This window comes from Notothenia coriiceps, unplaced genomic scaffold (assembly GCF_000735185.1).
Source record: "Notothenia coriiceps isolate Sejong01 unplaced genomic scaffold, NC01 NC01_scaffold00028799, whole genome shotgun sequence".
NCBI classification, from domain to species: Eukaryota; Metazoa; Chordata; class Actinopteri; order Perciformes; family Nototheniidae; genus Notothenia; species Notothenia coriiceps.
The window spans coordinates 546,866-570,367 of record NW_011361500.1 but is presented as its reverse complement, the minus strand read 5'-3'; the positions used below and the strand labels follow the sequence as shown (position 1 = coordinate 570,367).

General features: G+C 43.9%; 3 protein-coding genes across 3 annotated transcripts in view; 1 reads left to right on the top strand and 2 right to left on the bottom strand.

The window, feature by feature from the left end:
• Window positions 1–1,979, top strand: part of LOC104958425 (serine/threonine-protein kinase D1-like) — a 16,685-nt gene extending 14,706 nt beyond the window's left edge. The window contains exons 3-8 of the mRNA XM_010786163.1: window positions 144–250; window positions 341–502; window positions 654–752; window positions 846–1,113; window positions 1,475–1,560; window positions 1,808–1,979. Coding sequence (XP_010784465.1) covers window positions 144–250; window positions 341–502; window positions 654–752; window positions 846–1,113; window positions 1,475–1,560; window positions 1,808–1,960 — 875 coding nt within the window. The 3' untranslated portion in view covers window positions 1,961–1,979. The remainder of the gene's footprint in view (window positions 1–143; window positions 251–340; window positions 503–653; window positions 753–845; window positions 1,114–1,474; window positions 1,561–1,807) is intronic.
• A 478-nt stretch (window positions 1,980–2,457) lies between these two features.
• actn3b (actinin alpha 3b) lies at window positions 2,458–12,944 on the bottom strand. Its single transcript, XM_010786113.1, has 18 exons — window positions 12,859–12,944; window positions 11,556–11,643; window positions 11,250–11,328; window positions 10,505–10,586; window positions 10,056–10,141; window positions 9,754–9,846; window positions 8,783–9,013; window positions 8,192–8,339; window positions 7,625–7,775; window positions 5,898–6,006; window positions 5,636–5,776; window positions 5,093–5,275; window positions 4,532–4,666; window positions 4,110–4,289; window positions 3,874–4,020; window positions 3,733–3,798; window positions 3,485–3,643; window positions 2,458–3,136 (listed from the first exon to the last, which is right to left on the bottom strand). Exons 1-18 carry the CDS (start codon window positions 12,920–12,922, stop codon window positions 2,978–2,980), a joined length of 2,301 nt encoding a protein of 766 aa, XP_010784415.1. The 5' UTR covers window positions 12,923–12,944; the 3' UTR covers window positions 2,458–2,977.
• Window positions 12,945–13,052: 108 nt separating this feature from the next.
• Window positions 13,053–23,502, bottom strand: part of LOC104958424 (serine/threonine-protein kinase D3-like) — a 16,042-nt gene continuing 5,592 nt past the window's right edge. Inside the window, exons 8-16 of the mRNA XM_010786162.1 lie at window positions 21,190–21,334; window positions 20,922–21,045; window positions 20,483–20,560; window positions 19,946–20,150; window positions 18,930–18,955; window positions 18,744–18,816; window positions 18,478–18,536; window positions 13,799–13,925; window positions 13,053–13,156 (exon numbers count right to left, since the gene is read on the bottom strand). Coding sequence (XP_010784464.1) covers window positions 13,053–13,156; window positions 13,799–13,925; window positions 18,478–18,536; window positions 18,744–18,816; window positions 18,930–18,955; window positions 19,946–20,150; window positions 20,483–20,560; window positions 20,922–21,045; window positions 21,190–21,334 — 941 coding nt within the window. The remainder of the gene's footprint in view (window positions 13,157–13,798; window positions 13,926–18,477; window positions 18,537–18,743; window positions 18,817–18,929; window positions 18,956–19,945; window positions 20,151–20,482; window positions 20,561–20,921; window positions 21,046–21,189; window positions 21,335–23,502) is intronic.

Sequence of the window (23,502 nt, the reverse complement as noted above, 5' to 3'; positions counted from 1 at the left end):
CCCCTTTTTTCTGCTAAAATCTGTGTAATTTTGACTAACAAGAGAAAAATGTAATAGTTATTGTTTTCCAGAATGATTTCCATGGAAGACTTATTTTAAACCCGATTAAAAGTTATATCAGTGACCTATTTCTCCCTCCTCAGGCACTCACAGGAAGTCGGGTCGGCTGGTCGCCATCAAAGTCATCGACAAGGCGCGTTTCCCCACCAAACAGGAGACGCAGCTGATGAACGAGGTGGCCATCCTGCAGGTACTGAGGCTGCTGCTGCACTCTGAGGTCATCATCACATCATCTGCAGTGTCATCTAGTGTGTGTGTGTGTGTGTGTGTGTGTGTCCAGAAACTGTCCCACCTGGGCGTGGTCCTGCTGGAGGGGATGTTCCAGACAGTGGAGTACGTGTTTGTGGTCATGGAGAAGCTCCATGGAGACATGCTGGAGATGATCCTGTCCAGTGAGAGAGGCCGGCTCCCTGAACGCAACACCCGCTTCCTCGTCACCCAGGTAACAACCATCACCCATCTATACATGGAGGTGTTTTTAGAATCATATTCATTTGTGGTATCTTTAAAGACAGCTGTTTCCCTGATGGGGTTAAACAATTGTTTAGAGAGGTCATTAGATGTTTAATAAAAAGTATGTGTGTGTTTTTCAGATCCTGGAGGCTCTGCGGTATCTGCACCTCAAACACATCGCTCACTGCGACCTGAAACCAGAGAACGTGCTGCTTGCCTCTGCAGACCCCTTCCCTCAGGTGCCACTTCCTGACTGCTTTCTTCAGTGTTTCAGACTGCCTCGTCTCTCCATCTCGTCTCATCCTCTCTCTCTCTCTCTGTGTGTGTTTCAGGTGAAGCTGTGTGACTTCGGCTTCGCCCGGATCATCGGAGAGAAGTCGTTCCGCCGCTCGGTGGTGGGAACGCCGGCCTACCTCGCCCCGGAGGTGATCAGCAGCAGCGGGTACAACCGCTCTCTGGACATGTGGTCTGTGGGCGTCATCACGTACGTGAGCCTGAGCGGCACCTTCCCCTTCAACGAGGACGAGGACATCCGCCAGCAGATCACCAACGCAGCATTCATGTATCCACGGCAACCCTGGACCTCCATCTCATTGGAGGGTGGGTCGACTTTATTTTGTATTATGAGTATTTCTTCTTTAAGGACAGGGATGTTAGACTTATAGTCGGTTAACCAATGTCTTTAATGCAGGAAGTCAATTGATATTATTTTCCCAAGGTTTGTTTTTTCTGACCGATAGCTCATTAATGCAATTTAGATTTCTGGGTCCTTGAATGCAAGACGTATATATTCAGCTGTATGCTTTTGTTTTCCCTCTCAATGTCTTTATCATTGGGAACAAAATAGCTAATGTTATGCACACTAGATCACATGTAATATTCCTGTTGTCCACTGGGTGGCAGCAGTGGTCAGATTTTAATCCACGGGTTGATTAAATCGCGTCTCTCTCTCTCTCTCCAGCGGTGAGTCTGATCAACAACCTGCTGCAGGTGTCGGTCAGACGCAGGTTCAGTGTGGGCAAGGCTCTGGGACACCCCTGGCTGCAGGTAACCTATATGTATAGTCTGATATGAGCAGGATTATAAGGAGATTAGTTTTGTGAGGAAGCTGCTCCATCAGCTCATTGTTCTGTAGAAATAATCATCACCTTGCTATAGTGTTCATGAATACCCCTCCTTCTGTTAGACAAGTGTATGACTGCTTTTTAGATTGATTGATGTCATTTAACTATATCACATTTGACCTGTGATTGGTCTAATATTGTGTTTCCCTTCATGTCCCGCCCTCCTGCAGGACTTCCAGCTGTGGTGTGACCTGCGTGCCTTTGAGCAGACGATGGGCTGCAGGTATCTGACGCACTGCGGGGACGAGGAGCGCTGGATTCGCTTCACCAAGGAGAGAGGCCTGGACTTCCCCCCCCACCTCTGCTGGGACCCCGACATGTGACTACGTACTCAAGGTAGGACAGGTGTATTATCTTTAACTTAGTATAGTTCCTTTAGCAGATCATTATTCCTATATATTAGTTAGTGTGAAAAAACAACACAACTGCACTTTAGTAATATAATTGTTCTTTTTTATTCCAAGTTGAGTAGTTTTAATTTAAAGTGTGTAGGTGAGTTTCTATGGATGGGTTAGGGAGGAGAATGGAGCACAGGTGAAATGATCTCCGTGATACATACAGAGCAGCCTCTCAATGGAAACAAACCCTATTGGCTCCACATACACTTTAGATTCTCCTTCTCATGTCCTTCACTTCCCCACACCTCTCCGTGCCCCCCCCCTCCACTATATTTTGAGAGAGGTTTGTGGGATCGATCTGTCTTCATTCTTAAGTCAGTCCCCTTCCCTGTCTATATTACCCACAGTGCTTTGCTCTCTGAATCCTGGGCCCATCCCCTCCCTGCTGACCTTAACTCCTCAGGTCAGCAGTTTCCTCTCTGTGTTTTCATGAGACTGACTTTGTGACCTCTGTTTCAGGCTCCTGATGAAGGTGAGTTTCACACAGACAGCGTTTCTAAACGTCAACATTGCATGCACAATACACAACCAACCAGCTTGTTTTTTGAATCACGATTTCTTCTTTAATTACCCTTCTACAAAAAATATGTCATCTGAGAGAGAGCGGGGAGAGCAGGAGGCTTTGCTCAAAGTAACAGCTCTTTAATCCTTACCGTCTGTTACGTGTCCTAAAGGCAGGTATGGTCATATGTACGCTTCTTACATAATCAGTGCAATACCCGCACTCTGACAGGGTGGAGCTGGCCAGTCCAAACAGCTTCTAAGATCTGAGCAAAGCCTTCCACTCTCCCCCTCTCGGGGCAGTGTTCTTGGGTGTGGAGGAAGGGGTGGGGGGGAAGGGGAAGAAAGTTAAGATTTGAAAGAGGAGGGACGGTGGTAGGGGGTTTAAATGGCTCTCTCCACACAGGAGAGATAGCTGGGAAGAAGGGGTGAGGAGGAGTTTTATAAGTCGCTCTCCCCGTAGAGGGCGCTGGAGAAGGAGATGTAGTCCAGGGCTCCGGTGGCGCCGTCTCCCCCGATGTACCTGGTCATGCGGCTGATGCAGTACTCGGCCTGATCTGGGGGCAGCTCCCTGCGCAGCTCGTCCACCGTGATGTAGTTCTGTGGGGGGAGAGAGGGAAAGAGGGAGTTATTATAATGCACAGACAGAGTCTATTATATATATATTGAAGTGGAGATGGCAGTGTTGAGTACCCTAACGTTTTGTTAGAGATGTACGGGTCCTCAGCACATAGAAACTGCCCCATGCTAACTTGCATGTTGGGTTTATTGTTGTCCACATAGGCTAAGAAACACAACTTGTGCAAGTTAGCATCCGGCAGTTTCTAATTGCTCGGGACCCTTTCTATACATTTCTAACAAAACATTTGGGTATTCAACTAGACTAGATTTAAACTGCCTATGTGTAGCATGTTGTGGCTAAGCTAACAGTCTGCTGTGTGTGCTTACCTTGTCTGAGGCCAGGATCTTGAAGGAGGCCATGACCTGTTCTGCGGTGTCGGTCTCAGCGGTCTCGCGGGTCATGAAGTCGATGAAGGCCTGGAAGGTCACCACGCCCGTGTTGTTGGGGTCCACCAGAGTCATGATGCGAGCAAACTCCACCTCACCCTGTCAGAGAGCAGCAGCAGTGCACCAGTTCATAACTCATATCACTTTTAGTGATCTCAGGTCAAAGGTCTGAGACATGCTGTACTCACCAGATCGTAACCCATGGAGATGAGGCAGGCACGGAAGTCGTCTGGATCCATCATGCCGTTTCTCTTCTGCAAGAGACACAAAGTATTAGTTTAGATAATATCTCACACATTGTTAGTATGACTGTGTTAATGAAGCGTCACCCTGTCGAAGTGGTTGAAGGAGGCCCTGAACTCGTTGAGCTGCTCCTGGCTGATGCCCTTGGCGTCGCGGGTCAGGATCTGGTTCTCCACCTCGTTGATGGTTCTGGCGATGGTGGTGAGCAGCTGTTCCCAGCCCACACGCACATGCTGAGCAGGAGGAGAGAAGACAGGACTTTAATAAAGGGGTAAAACAGGTGGAGGGTGTGATGTCGCTGGTCGTCATGGCAGCAGTTTACCTCCATGGTGTAGTTGGTGTGCTTGTTGTCGAAGATGAGGGACTCCTGGCTCAGCTGGTGGTCTCCCTCCAGCTTGTCGATGTTGGATTTGTAGTTGATGATGTTCCCCTCGTACTGCTTCAGGCTGTTCATCTGTTCCTCCAGGGAGCCCGCGATGTCCACAGACACGTGGCTGATCTCCTGCAGGGGGTTCAAATGTATTCATGTTCTGCAGGTGTCTATGGGTAGATCTATTTGTTATGCAACTCCAAACACTGTTTACATTTGTCTGTATTGCCTTTTCAAACTTATATTACTACTTTTCTACCATGGTGAACATTATATTGGAAAATGTCCACAGTTGTCAATGCCCTATAATAAAAACATCTTTATTAATCTGCCTTTCTTGTATATTCTCAAGTTAAAGTGTAGTGTCACTGTACCTCCATCTTGGTTTGGATCCAGGGCCCGATGATGTTGGCCTGGGCGGCGAACTGGCGCCTCAGCCTCTCGTTGGCCTGCTGCCTGGCCACCTCCTCCTGGAGCATTTGGTCTCTGAGGGGAACCAGGTGCTTCACCTGCAGGCGGAGAAATCAAACGCACCAACGTCACAAACGCTTCTTTTAACAGCAAAAGAGATTAGACCAATATATTGAGTTTTTAGTGCTAAAAACGTGCAACCACTGTAACCCTGTGGTACTGGAATATGAGGTCCACTTTTTAGCTAAAACTAAGTTAGTGGAAGCTGAGTACCAGTATCAGCTTGATACGCAATTAGTTAGGTTTTTGATAGAAGCTTTAAGCCTGCAGTATTCAGTGTGTATCTTAAATGTACTATTTCTGAGCTGTTGTTGTGCGTGCACTGAACTTATGAGCCAGATGACCAAATGCTGCACACAGAGCGATCCAGGCTCGGTTGACACAACGTAAACTTTAACTGATTCATAATAAAGTTAATGTTAGATTTCCTACGGAGACTCTTGGGTGTGTTTGATGTGACTCACCGCGTCCCACTTGGAGCTGATGTCCTGGGGGGAGAGGTTGGTGTAGGGGTTGATTCCGGACAGCTTGATGCCGTAGGTCTGGGCGATCTTCAGGATCTCGTTGTGGATCCCCATGGTGGCCATGCGCTCCTTGTCGGCCTCGGGCAGAGTGGCTTTGAACTGGTCGTGAGCGGTGATCAGACTCTGGGGGGGGGGGGGGTCACAGTCAGGGTTTTACTTACCCAGGGAAACATTCATTTATCAGTGTGAAGCTGCATTCATGTGCAGCTTCTGCCTGAAGGAAATACTAAGCCTAAATTGTTTTCCCAATTACAGACATTTGAATTTAAGTTAATTATAAATACGGGATACACTGTTATATATAAAAATACACTTTAGTTACAGAGGACAGCATGTGTTGCTTTTACCTCAAAATACATATCACACAATTCAAACTCTAAAGGTTATTGACTGACTTCAATCTGTATATTTGAACGTTCTCTAGGACAACAGTCAGCGTCAGCTACCTATCATGGTCTAATCAACATCAAGGATGTATCGTACCTGGATCTCCTCGATGCTGTGGACGATGAACATGTCCTGCAGGTCCTCCATGGCTCCGTCCATCCAGTTGTTGAAAGGCGCCGCCCTCTTGGCGAACTCCAGGTACAGCTGGTCGATGGTCTCCCACAGCTTCTCCACACGCTACACACACACAAAAGGAGACCGTCATTAACAAGATAACAGGTGTGGACATCTATTAAAGTGAATAGCTGTTATTTGATGAATGATCTGGGTGTTGATATATCATTGTGTGGGGCTGTACCTCCAGTGCGTCCCTTCTCTTCTGGGTCAGGGTGCCCAGGTTGTCCCACTGGTCACAGATGCCCTGGCAGCGAGCGTTCACTGAGGCGGCATCGTGGTAATCCAGCTCGCTGCAGGACACACACAGCATTAGTAATCATCTATAACAAATACTTATTTCACATAGACTATCAAAGTTTCAATCTAACGTACAGAATATTTAGAATAGTCCAGTTCCTTCGATTCATTTTCTCAGCATGAATGACTGTTAATGTAACCAATATAAAAAGGCACTTCATATTCCAAACTCTGACTTACTGTGAGATTTTGTTTTAATTATCAGGAGAGATAAAAAGGAAGGACAAATTTAGAAGTTGATTTACAAACAAAATATCTTCTTTGTTGCGTTTTATAAATATCTATAACATCTGCCACTTCTTAAAGACAAAATAGTTCCCGAAGCAACACTCCCAAGTAGCTGTAACTAACATTTGAATACTTCGTGCCATTACAGGTTCTGGCTTATTCCCAGATTCTGAAATTGAGGGGTCATCTGAGAACTATCTTGCTTCACTTTAATCTCTCCATGTACCTTACAGAAAACCTAATCTTATACCATGTTTATAATCGATGTATAGTTTTAACCAGCACCCAATCTCGCCCTGGATTCAGCTGCTCAAACGTTGGTCTTTGTCCGAATTAAATGTGGGATTTATAGACGGAGAAACCTACATTTGGACGACTTGTACTCCCTTTGTTAAAATATGTCATACTCCACTGACTCGTCTAACTAAAACAGAAAAATATCAGCTGTTCTGTAATGACACCACTTCCTGTTGATTGCATGTATTATGAAATGTGTGGGAGCGCCAGGGTCTGATAGGAACGGAGAATCCTTCAAACACGGGAAAGGCTTCCAGCTTCATCTTCCTGTACTATCGATGACCTGACCACGAGGACGCCATGGTCACTTTCGATACAGGGGACAACTACTTTGCTTTTGAGTAACATGATATCTTCTTCAGAAGTAACGATGTGTGGCACGCATACATATTCAGCATTATGTTGCCGAGCACTGCATCACATCAAAGAGATGCTATCCGAACGGTCTGTGAGGAAGAAGCCCAGAGGAATCTGGATAAAGTGAGATCAGAGGTTTCTCCCCCCTTTCATCTTTTTATCCCTCATTAATCTGCTTTCCACTCTTTTCTACTTTTGTGGTCACCTCGCCCGCTCTCACATATCTCTCCCAACACCACAATTAGAAGTCCTGAAACTCTTCAGCCGCTTCCTGCTCCTGTCCTCCTACACTTACACACATCTCCCTCCGAGTGTAGCACTGTGAACCCGGACATGTCGAGTAGCACAACGTGTTATGTTAGAAACGTTTAGGATGCCGGCACATAGAAACTGCTGGATGCCAACTTGCATATTTTGAGCATTGTTCGGACACTGAAGCGGTGTTAGTGGTAATTGAGGACGCTGAATCCATTTCTGGCTGATTTTGGATCAGTCCAAAACCGTCCAATCCATGTTTGAACTATTATCTGCATAGGGGCTAGAATGCTGATTAATGAAACGTATGCTAAATGTGCAAATTGACCAACGTATGCAAGTTAGCATCCGGCAGTTACATTAGACTTTGGGTACTCAACATGTCTGGGTTCACAACAGGACTACGAGCTGGCCAATCGACTACTAGAGTTCCCGGTGTGACTCTCTCTCTCTCTCTGAGTCCCGGCCTCTTACTTGAGCTCCTGGGCGATGGCAGCGATCTGCTCCACGCGGTCTTGGTGGGCGGCGAGGTCGCTCTCGAACGCCTCGTGCTTCCTCATCAGAGCTCTGATCTCCATCAGGGAGGCCGACTCGTAGTCCTTCTGGGAGAGCAGCTCCTCCTTACCTGGAACACACGTTTGGTTTATTATCCTCACGAACAACAGATACAGATTTTTTGTTACATTTTGAAGGCAAACCATGGTAACACTTTTTTATATATATTCATGATGTTTTTAACATAAAATACTACAGTATGTCGTATTTCAGATATTTTCATTACTTTCGAATATTCCGATATGACTTTTTCCATATTTTCAACATAAGTTGTTAATTTATTTTCTTTGGAACTGTTTTTGACGCTATACGATGAGTTTCTTATATTCTTCCACAGGATGAACTGTGTCTTTTCACAATATTTGTAACATCTTTCAATAAACTATACAATGACTTTCACAATGTGTTCAACGCAGAGCAGCCTCGTAGCCAGGAAGTGTAATGATCTATTAAAGCGTAACTCTGTCTAGCTTCCTGTGGCCCTACCTCCGGTCCAGGACTCGTGCATGGTGCACTTCTGCTTGAACTTCTCAGCCAGGTGGTCGAGTCTCTCCAGGCGGCGGATCTCCGTCAGCAGCCACTCCTCGTAGCCCTTCTCCACCCCCTCCAGCCCCTTCCAGGCGTTGGCAATATCCTGCAGGAGAGAGAGGCTCTATCATCGCTGCACACTGAGGGCAGGGACTTGCAAAGGTTCTGCTGACACTTATTGGAGGGAATGAAGTGTTCAGAATGTAAATAATGAAGCGTACGAGAACACTTTCATATCTATGTAGATTTGGGAGAATTTGAAATGAGTGAAGTGTGAGTATGCGGTATTATTAGGAAATGAAGTGAAGCTTCTATTGGCCGACTTCAACATGTTCTGCACTTTTCAGTATTCCCTTTCTTTCTCCATCCTTCTTATCTTAGTTTGAGTGAGTAGTTTGTATCTGAAGTGTAGAGAACATTCTTATACGAGTTATCTTAAAAGCAGAGGGTTTGAAAGATTTGACAGGCTTTAGGGTAAAGCAACACGGGAAGTAGAAACCCTTCAACACATTGGAAGCCTGTTGATCTACAAAGATGCTCCGTGCTCACCGACACCATCTTGCCCTCGGAGGGCATGAAGGCGGGCCTGTTGCTCAGCCTCAGCTTGGTCTGCAGGGTGTTGAAGTTGATCTCCAGCTGGCACTTCTCCTGCACGCGGGGCGGCTTGTGGATGCGACGGTAGTCACGGAAATCCTCCAGCTTCTGCTGCATGGCGCGCATCGTCTGCTCCGCCGTGCGGTTCTCCAGCCAGGGGATGGTGCGGCGGATCCACTCCAGCAGCTTGGGGGGGGGGGGAACGTGACCATTATTAATGTCTCTATTGTTACGTTTTATATCCTGGAGATTTTGTATTATTTCAACAAACTGAAATACTTAAGTTAATATATCTTTCAGCTGGTTTATTTGAATATGTACGAGCACACTCAAGGCTGAGTGGTGGTCAAAGTAAAGTCTTTTTTGAAATATCAAGGACATTGTTTCCGGTTTCACAAACACAATGTGTTATGAAAGTCTTAAGGTTCTATTTTCAAAGAAACATAGAAACTACTTCTGAATGAATTGTTAAGTTCATGTTTTAAAGGCCTATTTAATGATCACATCATTATACATTTAAAGCTTCTAATGGTTACCTGTTATTAATCTTTACATTTCATTCATTGAAAGTCAATACATCAAAAGAAATCTCGACAGAATAATCAATAAAGAAAAGAACCTGTCCATGTTAGACTTTGAAACACCGTGAGAGTTTTTTGACCCCAGTCACAAGCTTTGGTATTTTCCACTTGGATGAATTTGTTGTTGAACGTTTCTCTACTAATATAGTAGACAGGTTATTGATAATCATGAGCATGTCTGTGTCTCGTCATATTGATCTTATCTGCTGTTTTAAACTTACACTTTGACTCTCATCACACTATCGATGTGCCTGCAGTTGCTCAAGATCACAAACTAAATCAGAGAGTGTAAGGCAGTGCATCATTGTGTTGTTAGAGAGGGTGTTTTTGTGGGGGGGGTCTCACCTCACTGGCCAGCTTCTCATACTCCTCCATCAGCTTCTCATTCTCCTGGTTGACGGCCAGAACCTTGCAGATACGGTTGGCAGCTGTCTCAGCCTGAGGGAGCGAGTAATCATCCATTAATATACATTTACAAAACATCACGGATTAGTATTTCTCCAGAAGACTGTATTTAAGAACTGCTGAAATATCATCTTGACAGGATTTATGCATCATTTTCTGCTTTTATAAAGAAATCAACTAAATCCAAGGGTGTTTTATTACAACATTTTTTACAACAACATGAAACTAAAGTATGATCTGACCTGCTCAGCGCCGGCGAAGGCGTGGTAGAAGCAGGACACGTAGGTCATGATGGCCTTCTCGTCGGGTTTGGGTGTGTTCACGATATCTGAGGAGGGAAATTAGCAAAGATAATATTAAAATAATATATAAATCTTAAGAAAGGTCATCCGTGGTGATCACACAAATAGTCATATTCATATTTTAGGAAGCAGCTTTGGATTTTAATAAAACATGATATTGATATTTATTTAACTAAGAAGGTGATTTTCTTTATTTAAACATACATTATCTTTAAGTACAGAACATTAGGATTTACTGTCTATACGTACGAGTCATCTTAGCCATTTAACACACACACACACACACACACACACACACACACACACACACACACACACACACACACACACACACACACACACACACACACACACACACACACACACACACAGAGATTTGGTTCTCTCACCTTCAGCGTCCAGCATCTTGGGGATGTCCAGGAACTTCTCAGCCACCTCGAAGGCGGTGTTCAGGTTACCGATGGGGTCGTCCTGCAGGGAGACACGAGCACTGTCAGACAGGTAGCTCTGCACTGCCAATAATACAAGATGGCTAACACTAGGGTTCACGCTGAGGACTGAAACTAGACACTGTACACAATCTATTTAACAATGTTAAAAAAAACGGTATTACAAGTGGTCTTTCAGTGTGAATCTCAATTCTTCCTTCAGCTGTTTCAAACACTTTTGAAAAACTATGTTGGACGGAGGATGTCTGCACTTCCCTACCTGACTACAAAAAACAACAACAACAGCTCAATAAAAAAAAAATGGTCAAATTGAAATGTTCACATTTTCAGCACATGAGAACTCTAATCCTACGGGTATTGACGTTTCCTTTTGAACTCTATACTAAACAAATGCACTTGTAAGTGACTGCAAATACGAGCCAGTGGATTAGATATGAATGTGAATTAGAAAATGCAACGTTTGGTATCACACTATGCTTGGGTCATGAAATAGATATCTTGCAGACACTCAGGTCATAGTGCAGAACATTCTCCCAGGATGTCACTTGAAATGCAAAGAAACGTTTCTCTTTGAACAGATGGAAATAGATGGGAGTGTCAGACATCTTAGTTCAGTACGAAGAGAGAAAACAAAGCAAACGAATCCGTGGAAAAGTGGATAAAAAGGGAAGGAAGGACAGGGCACCTTTCTCAGTTTGGAGTAGTCAATGAGGTCAGGTCTATGTCTGTGGATGAGGGCGCACAGAGCCAGGCCGTCCTTCCAACTGAGCCGCGAGAAGAGGAGGAAGAGGAAGAGGAGGAAGAGAAAGAATAAGAAGTGGGGAAAGAGAGTTTCAGAGAGGGTTGGTGAGACAAAGGAGGATGGAGAAGGACAAAGCAGGAACAGGAGGCATATCAAAAGGTAAGCATCTGTATTTTCAGGAGAACACAGAGTTGGTGAAAGGTGGATGCAGTGCCATGCTGGTGCCACGGTCGGGCGTCGTCGACCCACCTGATGTGGAAGTTCTGCACGTTGACGTTCCTGTAGGGGGCGGTCTTCCTCTGGCACCACAGCAGCAGACCCTCCTTAGCAGAGGTCTCTGGGAAATGCAAAAAGGGGGGGGAGAGATGGTGAGCATTGTGGCACAGATGAAAGGAAAAGAGAGGAGGCAATAGAAGGCATTTTGAGAGACGATGTAATGTGGGAAGGGGATGTAAGAAACCTTCATAATGATCACGATCGGGTTCAAAAAAGGTCTGTTTACAAACTTGGCGTTTAGAGTCAAGCTACAGCAGATTGTGTTTACTGCTCGAGTGGAGAGAAGAGGTTAGATAGCAACGTCTATATTTGACAGCAGGAGATATTAAGAAGCAGGAGCCATGAAGGGAGGGTTCAAGAAGATGGACTGAGGGTCAGGACAGAGCGAACAAGGTCGCAGTCTTTATACATTTACACGTAGTTCAGAGGAGTGGGTTAGATGGATCGGATTTACTGTGACCGATGTGTGAAACTCTAGTGTGAGACAAAAGGAGAATTCAGTGTATTTTTCTAAAGAGATCAACGGCTAACTTGTTTTCCCTCCACTTTATTAGTGTGACATAGTGATTGACAGTACAAAGACGATCTGTATGTTGTGCTCATGTGACCGACATGGAGATTATCGTCAGTCAGCTTCAGTAGTGTTTGTGGAAAGGGCCTGATGTAGTTATTAAAAGTGTCGCATAACAGTTCAAAGGAACAGTCTGACATTTTGTTAAAAGACACTCATTCCCATTGTTGCTAGGAGTTTTATGAGAATATGAAACCACTCTGATGGCAACACATTAAACAAGAGCAGTTGGTTAGCATAGCTTAGCATAAAGAATGGAAACAGAGCTAGCCAGGGTTTGTCAAAAAGTAACAAAACTAAATCTACCAGCACTGAAAGCTTCACCATTCACTTTGAATGGGGTGACGTCACTTTTCGCGGAACTGCATTGTGGGAAGCGGAGCTTTGCTGGCGTGCCTCACTGCAAAAGTTGAGCAATGTTACATTTTTGAAACCTCGGCAGAAGCGTCAGCCAATCGAATCATATGCCAGTGCAAGCTCTAGCCAATCAAACCGCTGCTTGTGTGTCAGGGGCGGGAGATTCATGTGATTGGTTGTTGGTCGAGTTTCAGACACGCCCGCCGGCAAGCTTCAACGCACGCTGTGTGGATGGGCCGTTAAGCTCCCTTGTTAACACATGCTTCTTAGGGTTAGGGTAATAAGCATATTTAACAGAAACAACATTTTACTTCAAGTTGTGTTTGTTAAATGTAAACACACACACACCTTCCACAGAGATGTCCTGGATGGCAAAACGCAGGATGATGGTCCAGATCATACCAAGAGTCATCTTCCCATTGCCGTCGAGTAAATTTTCTGCAAACACACAGCAGATAATCCATAAGGGGCAATAAGGACACATGATATAAGAGCGTAGGGCAGGCCCTCTGGGTTGTGAGGGTTAGAGGATGTGAAGTCTGCTACTGAAACAGGTTGAACAGTCCGGCCTGTGAGTCTGCTGCTGCTGCTGAGGAGACTAACTGAACTTCACGAGGCCTCAGGGCTCCAAAAGAGATATTCTTGACTGCATTAGAGAGGAGAAGAAACTGGAGTCACCATTGAAAACTCTCTCAGTGGCTTTGGAAGGTGCTGCGGTGTGAATGTGTTTTTCGGAGTTTGGACGTTCGAACTGACTAAACTCGCGGGTGGACGTTTTCGGTGAGACTAAATCTGAGCGTTAAATATTCATTTTTGAAACGTGAAAGTCGAACGTTTTCATTGCTACTGAAGAAACCACTCCAATTTCAGTTACCGTTTGTTTTATTTGGAATGACCTGAGTTAACACGCAACAGTATCCTCCGCTCCTCTTTCGTTTATTCCCCTGTGGGTCTCTTTTAAAACCATATTCAATCATTCATCTTTGAAGTAATAACATGTTACACACTGAGTGTTTTTAAATCATTTGAATTATGTATTCCACAACAAATTAGTCAAAGAAAGGGCAGGAAGTGATTTGATATATTAATAAACGAGTTGTCTCTTAGAGTAAATGAAAAGAACAGGCGCTGACAGGCTCTTGTGTATTGCGGGCTCTTATCTGAACGCCTCCCCGACGCTGTGACCATCTGGAGCTCAAAAATAGGTTTAGAAATGGCAAATCCGCTGTGACCTTGGGAATATTTGATTGAGAATAGGTCGCAGCGGGAGAAGAGGCAGGACTCTCACCCCTCAGGCCCCGATGGACACCCAGTTCACACGCCCTTGCTGGCAGATGAAGTCCAGAGCTTTGTTCACGTTGGCGATCTTGTGGAAACGCATCCTTGCCTTTGTCGGGTTTTGGGCCACCTCTCACCTAAAGAGAAGAGAAACACAATCCATTTAGCAGAGGCAACACTATTATGGGGATGGACACTTTACTGGCTCCTGCTTCTTCAATGGGAAGGATGAGCTGCATTTTAAACTGATGGATGTGTTTTTTATACAACTTGGCTGACATTTTAGACAGTAGAATAAACTGGCAGATTAATTAATATCGGCAATAGTCATTAGTTAAAGCCCTAATGATTATCATATTCAGAAACGGTTTGTAGATTGGATGAATCTATTTTTGTATGTAAAGCTCCAAGAAAAACAGATTGTATACCCACCCAAGCTTACTATTTACAAGGGGACGCTATCATGCAAAATGCACTTTTGTACGTCTTTTAATAACATGAAATATGTGTCCCCCCGGTGTTCAGGGAACTCACGCAAGTGGTCAGAAAACACACAACCCTCTCTATTTTTCCTCATACCCAAATCTCTTAAAAAAGGGGGGGCTTGCAACGGATCTGATAGCAGACTGATGGTATGATTTGAAGCACTTCTGTGACGTCACAGAAGTGCGCTACGGCTAATTGGGCCCAACTCCACCAATCAGGAGGAGACAGCCCACGGACATTGGCGTTCGAAAGCGCTGGAGACGCTGTTAGTACATATGCCAGGCCTGTAGATGGTGCTGTTCTCACTGATCAGCCCAATGCAAAGACAGTGTTAAATTGAGGGCGAAATGAGGAATGGCTAAAATGCATGATGTGTTTGGTATTTTGAAAAAATAAAAAGTATCAAATATGCCTTATATACGGGTATGCGTCCTACAGCTATATATTCAAATTATAGCGATGATAGGTGATCCACCTTTAAGCTGGTTAGGCTATCATGGCATGGGTGATACAAGTTAGTCAGTCCTGTGTGGTACATTTCAATTTCATTTTCACTTCCCAAATAAGTAGGGTTTGACAGGTGCCCCCCTGGTTACCCTGTATCTTCTAGAAACTATGCTAATGAGTAAAAGATGTTACTAGAGTTATAGAAAACGCTGCTAAACTGATGGATAGCATGGATATAAACGGGGGAAAAGGCACAGATAATGAGAGACAAATGATCTGTGTATCGCCATCTACAACGAAAGTGTCAGATAATCTAATGTGCCTTGTGTACAACGCAGAAAAACGATAAAAAACCAGATTTAGACAAAAAGTTTTCCAACCAGGAAATCATCGACGGTGACTCAGTATGTAGCCGATAAATGTGTGCGTTGGGTTGATGAGATCGGCACCCTGATATGACGCTCCAGCAGCAGCATGAGTTTGAGGCCATTTTAAATCCTTCCTCTTCAACTGTTCTGCGATCAGCTGTCCCCGGCTTTTGCTCACAAGTGGGAGTTACAACAAGCTGTGAAGGTCTGAGGGGGGAAGAGAGAGAGAGACGGTGTCACCTCTGACCGCAACGCGACAAATACATTTCACACACCAGCGCAGGAAACAATAGCTGCTACAGCACACACACAGAGAGGGAAACATCCTGGACAAACACACCATAGAATACATCTCTATTCGTCCCTCATACAAAAGTACAACGACATTTATTTTGACCTGTGTGTTCATAAAGGGTTATAGTAACTAAAGCAGGGCGCGTCAAACTCAATTTCATCACGGGCCACATTCGCATAAAGGTTGCACTCAAAGGGCCGGTTGCAACTATATAAATATATAGTATATATATATATATAAAATAATGTATTATATTACATTATTGCCTCTGAATTGGAATATAAACGGATAGGATAATAACTTAGTAATTAACTACGTCTGAAAGCAGAAGTCCAGGGCAAATAATTGCAAGACTCTTCAGTGCGCATGTCACAGAACAAGATGCATTGTGGGACATGTAGTTTATGGGCAACCTGCTTCTGTAAAGTGGCATGTAACCGTATAATAAACGTGTTATATTCTTTGCAAGCCCTTGCGGGGCCACATAAGATGAAGTCGCGGGCTGGATTTGGCCCCCGGGCCTTGAGTTTGAGACCCCTGAACTAAAGGCTGCAAGTAAAATAGCCACAAATATTTCTAAATTGTATGTATACAATGTACACACACACACACACACAGTGATGTTTCCCCTTTTCAGAGCGGGTCAAAAATGCTTCGCCAGGCATCAACTGTCCTCCTCGATCTGTGACCTTATCATCGCTGCCGACAGAGCGAACGCTGAGACACTTACGTCTGATCGACGGCTGACTCAACGATCCTGAACACGCAAAACTGACTTCCGTTTAATGCTTTCAGTTTGTTTATTGTCTTTTTTAGAAAATCATGTCTTGTCTACGCTCGTGTCTTGCCACAGGCGTAGGATGACAGCTCGATGAGATCTTATTGTTTTTCTTTTCGACACGATTTGATATTCATTTCAAACATCAGAACATGCTGAGCTATGCTGAAGTCAGCTGAATTGCCAAGTTATAGTACAGTAGACTTCAAACTGAAAAGGCATCGCAGCGATGCTTCCAGCCATTTCTCCAAATGTATTTCTGTCACTAAGAGAACTAGTCAGCCTGAAGGTCCTGGAGTTTGTCGCTCAGCCTGATGTGTTGTGTCGAGCAGTTAGCTAGAGTAGCCGCTGCCTCTCTCTAAAGCCAGATCTCTGCTTTTAGAAAGCAAGCGTTCATTAGGTGCTGCTGTGTGTAATGGGCACAAAGCAGACAGTGATGTAAATGGCTCTTAGCCACTGAGTGCTTGCTTTTGGTCTGTCTGGAAAATTGCCTAATGGTCGGCCGTGCACGTCAGGGACAATTCAATTGGTTCCATCAGGCCATTCAATCAATCTCTGAATGGCATTTTGAGAGGCTTTCATGGTGTTTAGCTTCAAATGTGAGTATGGGATGTGTGTGTGCACATTCAGCAGAGTGAGTGTGTTTAAGAGCTGCCATTGGAGAGACGAAACTTCGCCAGGGTTCGGAGGATGTGTGGGCGCAGAATAAGTACATGAGCTGAATAACTAACTACAGATGATGGTGTGGGCGGAGTGAGGAGAGAGAGACAGATGTATAAATTAGCAACTGTACACGCTCTGTGCTCCGTAGGTAAGAGCATACATTTTCCATTACAGCAGAGCACATTTCAAACTAAATGTATGCAACCTTGTACAGTGTGTGGGTGTGCGTTTAGATCTGTGTGTCCATCGCCTGCACTCGAGTGTGACCGTGGAAGAACACGGTGGACAGAGAAGCACCAGAGACAGACAAAAGAGGGATGGTGACGGGAAGAGAGGAAGGGGTTTCTGACAGAGAGAAACCCCACGAGTGACTGAATGTGAGAAGAGAGAAAGACAGTGTGTGTTTAAAGGAGAAAATTAACAACATAACTCATGCAATATTAAACTAAAGGACTTGAGTTTGGACTGATAGTTGGAAGAAAAGCAGTACTACTTGGACGTTTTCTAGATAATAGACGATTTGAGAAACTTGAATATGTCTGAATACAGAATTAAATAGTTTCATATAAAGAAATTAATGGTAAGCAACTACAAGTAGTACTGTTAAGTATCTAAATTCGCAAAAAAGCTAACGGTGCTCTGATGAGGTTATCGTGACCAGGTAAGGTAAGCACTTCATCTCCATAAAAGTTCATTATTTGCATTAGTGCTTCATTTCTTACACTCTCCTTCCTTAGTGTCCGCCACCTCATTGCCTTTGAATATTGTAGATGTTATTCTACTACCTGTATGTCCTTTTAGAAATTAAACTGCCTTTTTATAGGCTGATGAAAATTAACTGTTTAACCAGTCTTTAGATTTGAACATACTAATACAACAAATCATACCATAAGAATCCGTGTGTACAGTCTTTTTAGATTGCAGTATAGGTAGTGTTGCTGCAGTGGGATCTGAATAGCCGATGAATCATGGCATGTTTTTTAAATGTATTTCTTACACAAACTTTAACAACAAATATTCCCGTCTGCAAAACTTAATTCGATTCAAAGTGAATTTCAGAATTTAAAAAGCCAAAGAAAGACAGTGGCAGAGAGAGAAAGAGCGAGGCAGTGAAGTGGAGCGGTGAGGAGTGACAGGAATGCCCCGGCCCCGGTGTAATTTGATGTAAGGGTCTGCGGCGGAGAAGCCGGGGTCCCAGCAGGTGCTCGCCTCCTTTGCCATGCATGACCAAATTTAGACCGGCTCCTAACCCAGCTCGCACAGGCCACGGCGGAGGGGAAGGTGTAGGAAGGAGGTAGGGAGCCNTCTCTTGTTATTCAATTTTACATAGATTTTAGCAGAAAACAGGGGGGTTTAAGGTGATTGAATGATCACAGGCTTTAAAGTATTGCTTTTTAATCAACTAAAACCCCCCTGTTTTCTGCTAAAATCTATGTAAAATTGAATAACAAGAGAAAAATGTAATAGTTATTGTTTTCCAGAATGATTTCCATGGAAGACTTATTTTAAACCCGATGTAAAAAAAGATTAAAAGTTATATCAGTGACTTATTTCTCCCTGAGACTGCCAAGGCACACNCTTATTTTAAACCCGATGTAAAAAAAGATTAAAAGTTATATCAGTGACCTATTTCTCCCTCCTCAGGCACTCACAGGAAGTCGGGTCGGCTGGTCGCCAATGGCGACCAGCCGACCCGACTTCCTGTGAGTGCCTGAGGAGGGAGAAATAGGTCACTGATATAACTTTTAATCTTTTTTTACATCGGGTTTAAAATAAGTCTTCCATGGAAATCATTCTGGAAAACAATAACTATTACATTTTTCTCTTGTTAGTCAAAATTACACAGATTTTAGCAGAAAAAAGGGGGGTTTTAGTTGATTAAATAGCAATACTTTAAAGCCTGTGATCATTCAATCACCTTTGTAAACGACTCCAAACTGTCCCGAGCCCAGAACCTCGTCTGTGGAGATCTGATACACCGAGCTGATGTCCTGAACACACACACACACATTATCACCGCACTACACACTACGGTATGAACCATGAATTCACTGTGATTAATTATGAATAATACAAATGTGGAAGTATACAAGTTGTTCCTTACCATGCTGTCTCTTCGGGAATCATTATCTGTAATCAAAGAAAAAATATATTTAAGAAGTTATTCCTTTGTTTCATGTTTGTTTTAAAGTTGTCTGGCTCATTAGAAATCATATTTTTAACCTGTTAAGCCCTGAGCCTGTTTTTCAGGTCTCAGACTCGAAAATGAAATTTCCCAGAACAATTGACCATAACTTCCCTTCTAAAAAGGGGCAAATTAATAATCTCTTTTTAACCGAGCCAATAGAATCGAGGGGAAGTTCCTAAAATCCATCTAAACATTACCCATTGGTGAAATGAAATGAGGCAGAATGCCCCGGAACCGGAAGATATCGGTAGCAGCTAATATGAAATTGATATAAAAATGATGGATTATCAGTAATCATTTCAGACACATTGGATTAACCTTCAGCAGTGTCTCAACACAACTTCTGATCAGAAAACAACAAAGGTAAGAAGTTTTTAGCCGCTTTGGCTCCGTAAAGCTAATTATTTTGTTTGTTGTCGTTTCGCTGCGAGTTCTGATCGCTCAGTGATGACACTTATATGTCTGAAATCTGTGGAATCTCAGCTTGCTAATCGATATCTTGTTTGTGCAGATCCGATAAGTAATAAGGGTATTGTAACGTGAGTTCTGTGCTAATTCAGAGCCTTTGTTATTACCCTTATGTTTCGTTTAGCTAAAAATGGTTAATATTGTCTGAAAGCTGAGTTTCTTCCCGTTAAGTGAGTATGACACATTCATAGTTTATTAAATGGTAAGTAGCCTTCAGACGCTGTTTCTTGCAAGATGTGGGGTTTAACTGGTTTTAACCATATTTTAGTTTTAAAAACTGATATTGTTCACTATTCACTTTAACTTAAGAAATACAATCTGAATTTCAATGGGATTAGTTTTGAGTTTATGTTTCAAGTCAACACATATTTTGAGTGATATTAATAAAGGAAAAACATCATCTTTGTAACACAAACTCTAAAGGCTGTATGTTCTTGTTACATCCCATAATGACCCTCTCTCACCCTGCTCCTCCCCCCCCCCCACGCTGCTCTGCACCGGCATCAGGGCCTGGCGGATGGCGCTCTCCCAGACGGACGCTTCGTCTCCGGCCGCCACGCAGAACACCAGCGCCGCCGTCTCCACCTCCAGGGTGTGCTCGCTGTTGCCTGGCGACAGGGAGAGGTGGGCGGGGCCTCGGACCTGCAGCACCTCCGAGAGACTGATCTCCTGCAGGAGGAACACATCGGGTTATTATCTCCATCCTTAGTATGATCTCCTCTGGGCTCTGGAAACCTTCATTGATATCATTAGATATCGGATAAGACTTTGGTGTAATGACTGAACAATGAAAGGAGAGAGGTCCATAAATAAATTACAAAACGGAAAGACTCCAAAAGAAAGACAGAGTTTGACAGATACTGATAAATCACTAACCCAATAAACTAAGTCATTATTGTTCAAAGGGTTAGGGATCCATTTGAATTCATTGATTTCTTTCACAAGCTACGAGTGGGATTAAAGGCTGATCCCACTGAATACATCCCTGCTCAGTTCTGTACCTTGTAGAACTTGGTGCTGCTCTCGTTCTGATACAGAGTGATGCTCTTCCAGTCCACGATCCAGTAGTGGCGCTTCCTCTGAGAGACACACAGTATGTGGAGGGTTAATGGCTTTGATCACGGTGACGCATTACAGCAGTCTCTCCGACCTTCTGTCAGAGTGGTCCACTTGTTTCATTTAGAGCTCACATTTATGTATGACTGTAAAATAAGAGATTTGGACTGGCATCAAATAGTGTGAGCAGCTAAACCTCATTTCTAAGTGATGTTGACAAACACATATTTCTCATACTTTGTGCACGGAAAATGCGAAAAGGTTCATTGTTAAAAAGTATCTGCCACTTTGAGTTGTATTGTGTATTACTGGTGTAGTGTCTTGACCCAAGCACACACTTCCCTAGTTCACATATCCACAGCAGGTATAGTGTGTGTGTCTCACCAGTGTGTCGGTGTTGGTGTGGTGCAGCAGCCAGCCCTCCCTCAGGACCCCCCCCGCTCTCCTCTTGCTGTGATGCACCGACTGCACCAGCCTCATCAGGGGGATGTAGCTGCTGAAGCACGGACTGACGGAGGAACACAAGAGAAGGAGATTTAAAAACTCAAATAAAGTCATGCAGGTGTGATATTGATGTAAAACAGGGAGATGAGTGTTGTCATGACGCTGTCTGGTGCCAGCAGGGTGACATCATCAGAGTGTGACCTCTGACCTCATGGCCTCCCGCAGCTGCTCGTCCTGCTGGCCCTCGGCGGTGGATTCTCCGTTGGCGAACATCTCCTCCTCCGAGGTTTCCACCGTGCTGAGCTCATTGTCCTCCGGGTCGGCAGGGCAGCTCTGACCCACCGCTGGGGATTCTGGGAAATTGACATCATGTGCAGAAGATATTAGGGATGCAACGTGTGATTATCTAGAAAAACAGTGCTGTTAATTCTATAGATTAAAAATCACTTTCTGTTAACACATGTATTCACTCATTCCAGACAAGATGGACACCTTCAAAAGTGGCATTACAAATAAGAGTGATCTAACAGAAGCATAGTATGTTGAAGAATAATACTATGAAATAGAATAGAATAATATGTTGAGAAGAGCCATAGACTATGTCAGGAATATAAAAGAATAGTTGACAAAAATCTGAAAATAATTGTATATTATATGCAAAAAAAAAAGTATAGTATATTTCTAACTAGAGAATGCAATTCCTGAAGAAATTGCTAATGGGAATGCTTTATGCTGAAATTGTGACGCTAAACTGCTATGCTGAAATGTAATGTGTAAGAAGAAAGTGAAGAATTTAGATTGAAATGATACATGAACACTGGGGGCTTGAATGTGTGATGAGAGAAGAAAAGAAAGTAAAAAGGCTTGGAAAAGCAGCAGAATATTTAAACTCCAAACTTCTGAACTAACTTGATGACTGAATGAATGATCTGTCGCCATGGCAACGGCATTTGACGATACCCCATAATACGCTTAGATGCGTTGATGGCTGCATGGGCTGTTGAGTATTTTCACTGAAGTTTTTTGAAAACCGTGTTTCAAGGCGAGCATTGTGTTGCCATGGCAACGGCATTTGAAGAAATCTCAAAACTGTCCCGTAGATGTCTTCACGGCTGGACTGTTAGCACAAATGTGAAGTTAGAGCACTTTTTAAACATTTTCATAGGAGTTATAGCGACATCACGTTTTATGGCGAGGGATGCGTTTCCATGGAAACGGCATATGGTGAGATCTCAGATTTGGCGTAGAGCTGTTGAGGCATGGACCGGTGATATACAAGTGAAGATTGGGGGACGATTGGACCGTGTCGATTGGACTTACAGCGACATCCTGTTTCATGGCTAGTTGTCTGTCGCCATGGCAACGGCATTTGACGACACTCCATAATACGCTTAGATGCGTTGATGGCTGCATCGTTACCAAACCTGTGAAGTTTTGGGCTGTTTGGAGTATTTTCACTGAAGTTTTTTGAAAACCGTGTTTCAAGGAGAGCATTTTGTTGCCATGGAAACGGCATTTGAAGAAATCTCAAAACTGTCCCGTAGATGTCTTCACGGCTGGACTGTTAGCACAAATGTGAAGTTTGAGCACTTTTTAAACATTTTCATAGGAGTTATAGCGACATCACGTTTTATGGCGAGGGATGCGTTTCTATGGAAACGGCATATGGTGAGATCTCAGATTTGGCGTAGAGCTGTTGAGGCATGGACCGGTGATATACAAGTGAAGACTGGGGGACGATTGGACCGTGTCCATTGGACTTACAGCCACATCGTGTTTCATGGCGAGTGGTGAGATGTCTGTGAACACCTCTGCCAGCTGAACTGCTCACACCCTGAGAACACGGACAGGGATGCCATCAGGTCCAGAGCCTTGTGTGGGTTAACCCTTTGAAAGGATTTACACACATCTGCCCTGTTGAAAACAAAAGGGCAGGGCTCTGGCTCCTGGTCCCTCTGTNATTTTCACTGAAGTTATGAGAAAACCGTGTTTTATTACATTACTCTTCTCTCTCTTTCTCTTCTCTCTCTCTTCTCTTGATCGCCCTCTTTCTCTTCTCTCTCTCTTCTCTTGACCTTCGTTATATGAAGATGACACCCCATAATTGACGTAGAGCTGTTGAGGGCAGGACCATTAACCTTTATCTGAAGTCTGCTGCTCTGAGCATGTCAGTTGGAGCGATGACATCATCGTGTTCCATGACACAGGTGTTTATATTTGAACTAACGAGGTGTGCAGAGATCACAGGTTTCCATTGTTCTGAATGAGAGATAAACCTCTTGCATGTGAAACGTTTTGTGGAAGAACCGTAACAGATATCTGTGAAATTTCAAAACGTGAAGCATGTCAAGGAAGTTGAGTATCTGAAGTGTAATTTATGTGTAGTTTCGGGTTAATAATGTGGCCTTTTTGGCAGTTTAACTAAAGGTGTACAGCTGCTGCTGTGAGGAAATATCTGCCTGAAATTACAATGGGTTTTAATGGAGGAATGTTGAATGTTTTTGTCACTTCATGCCCTCAA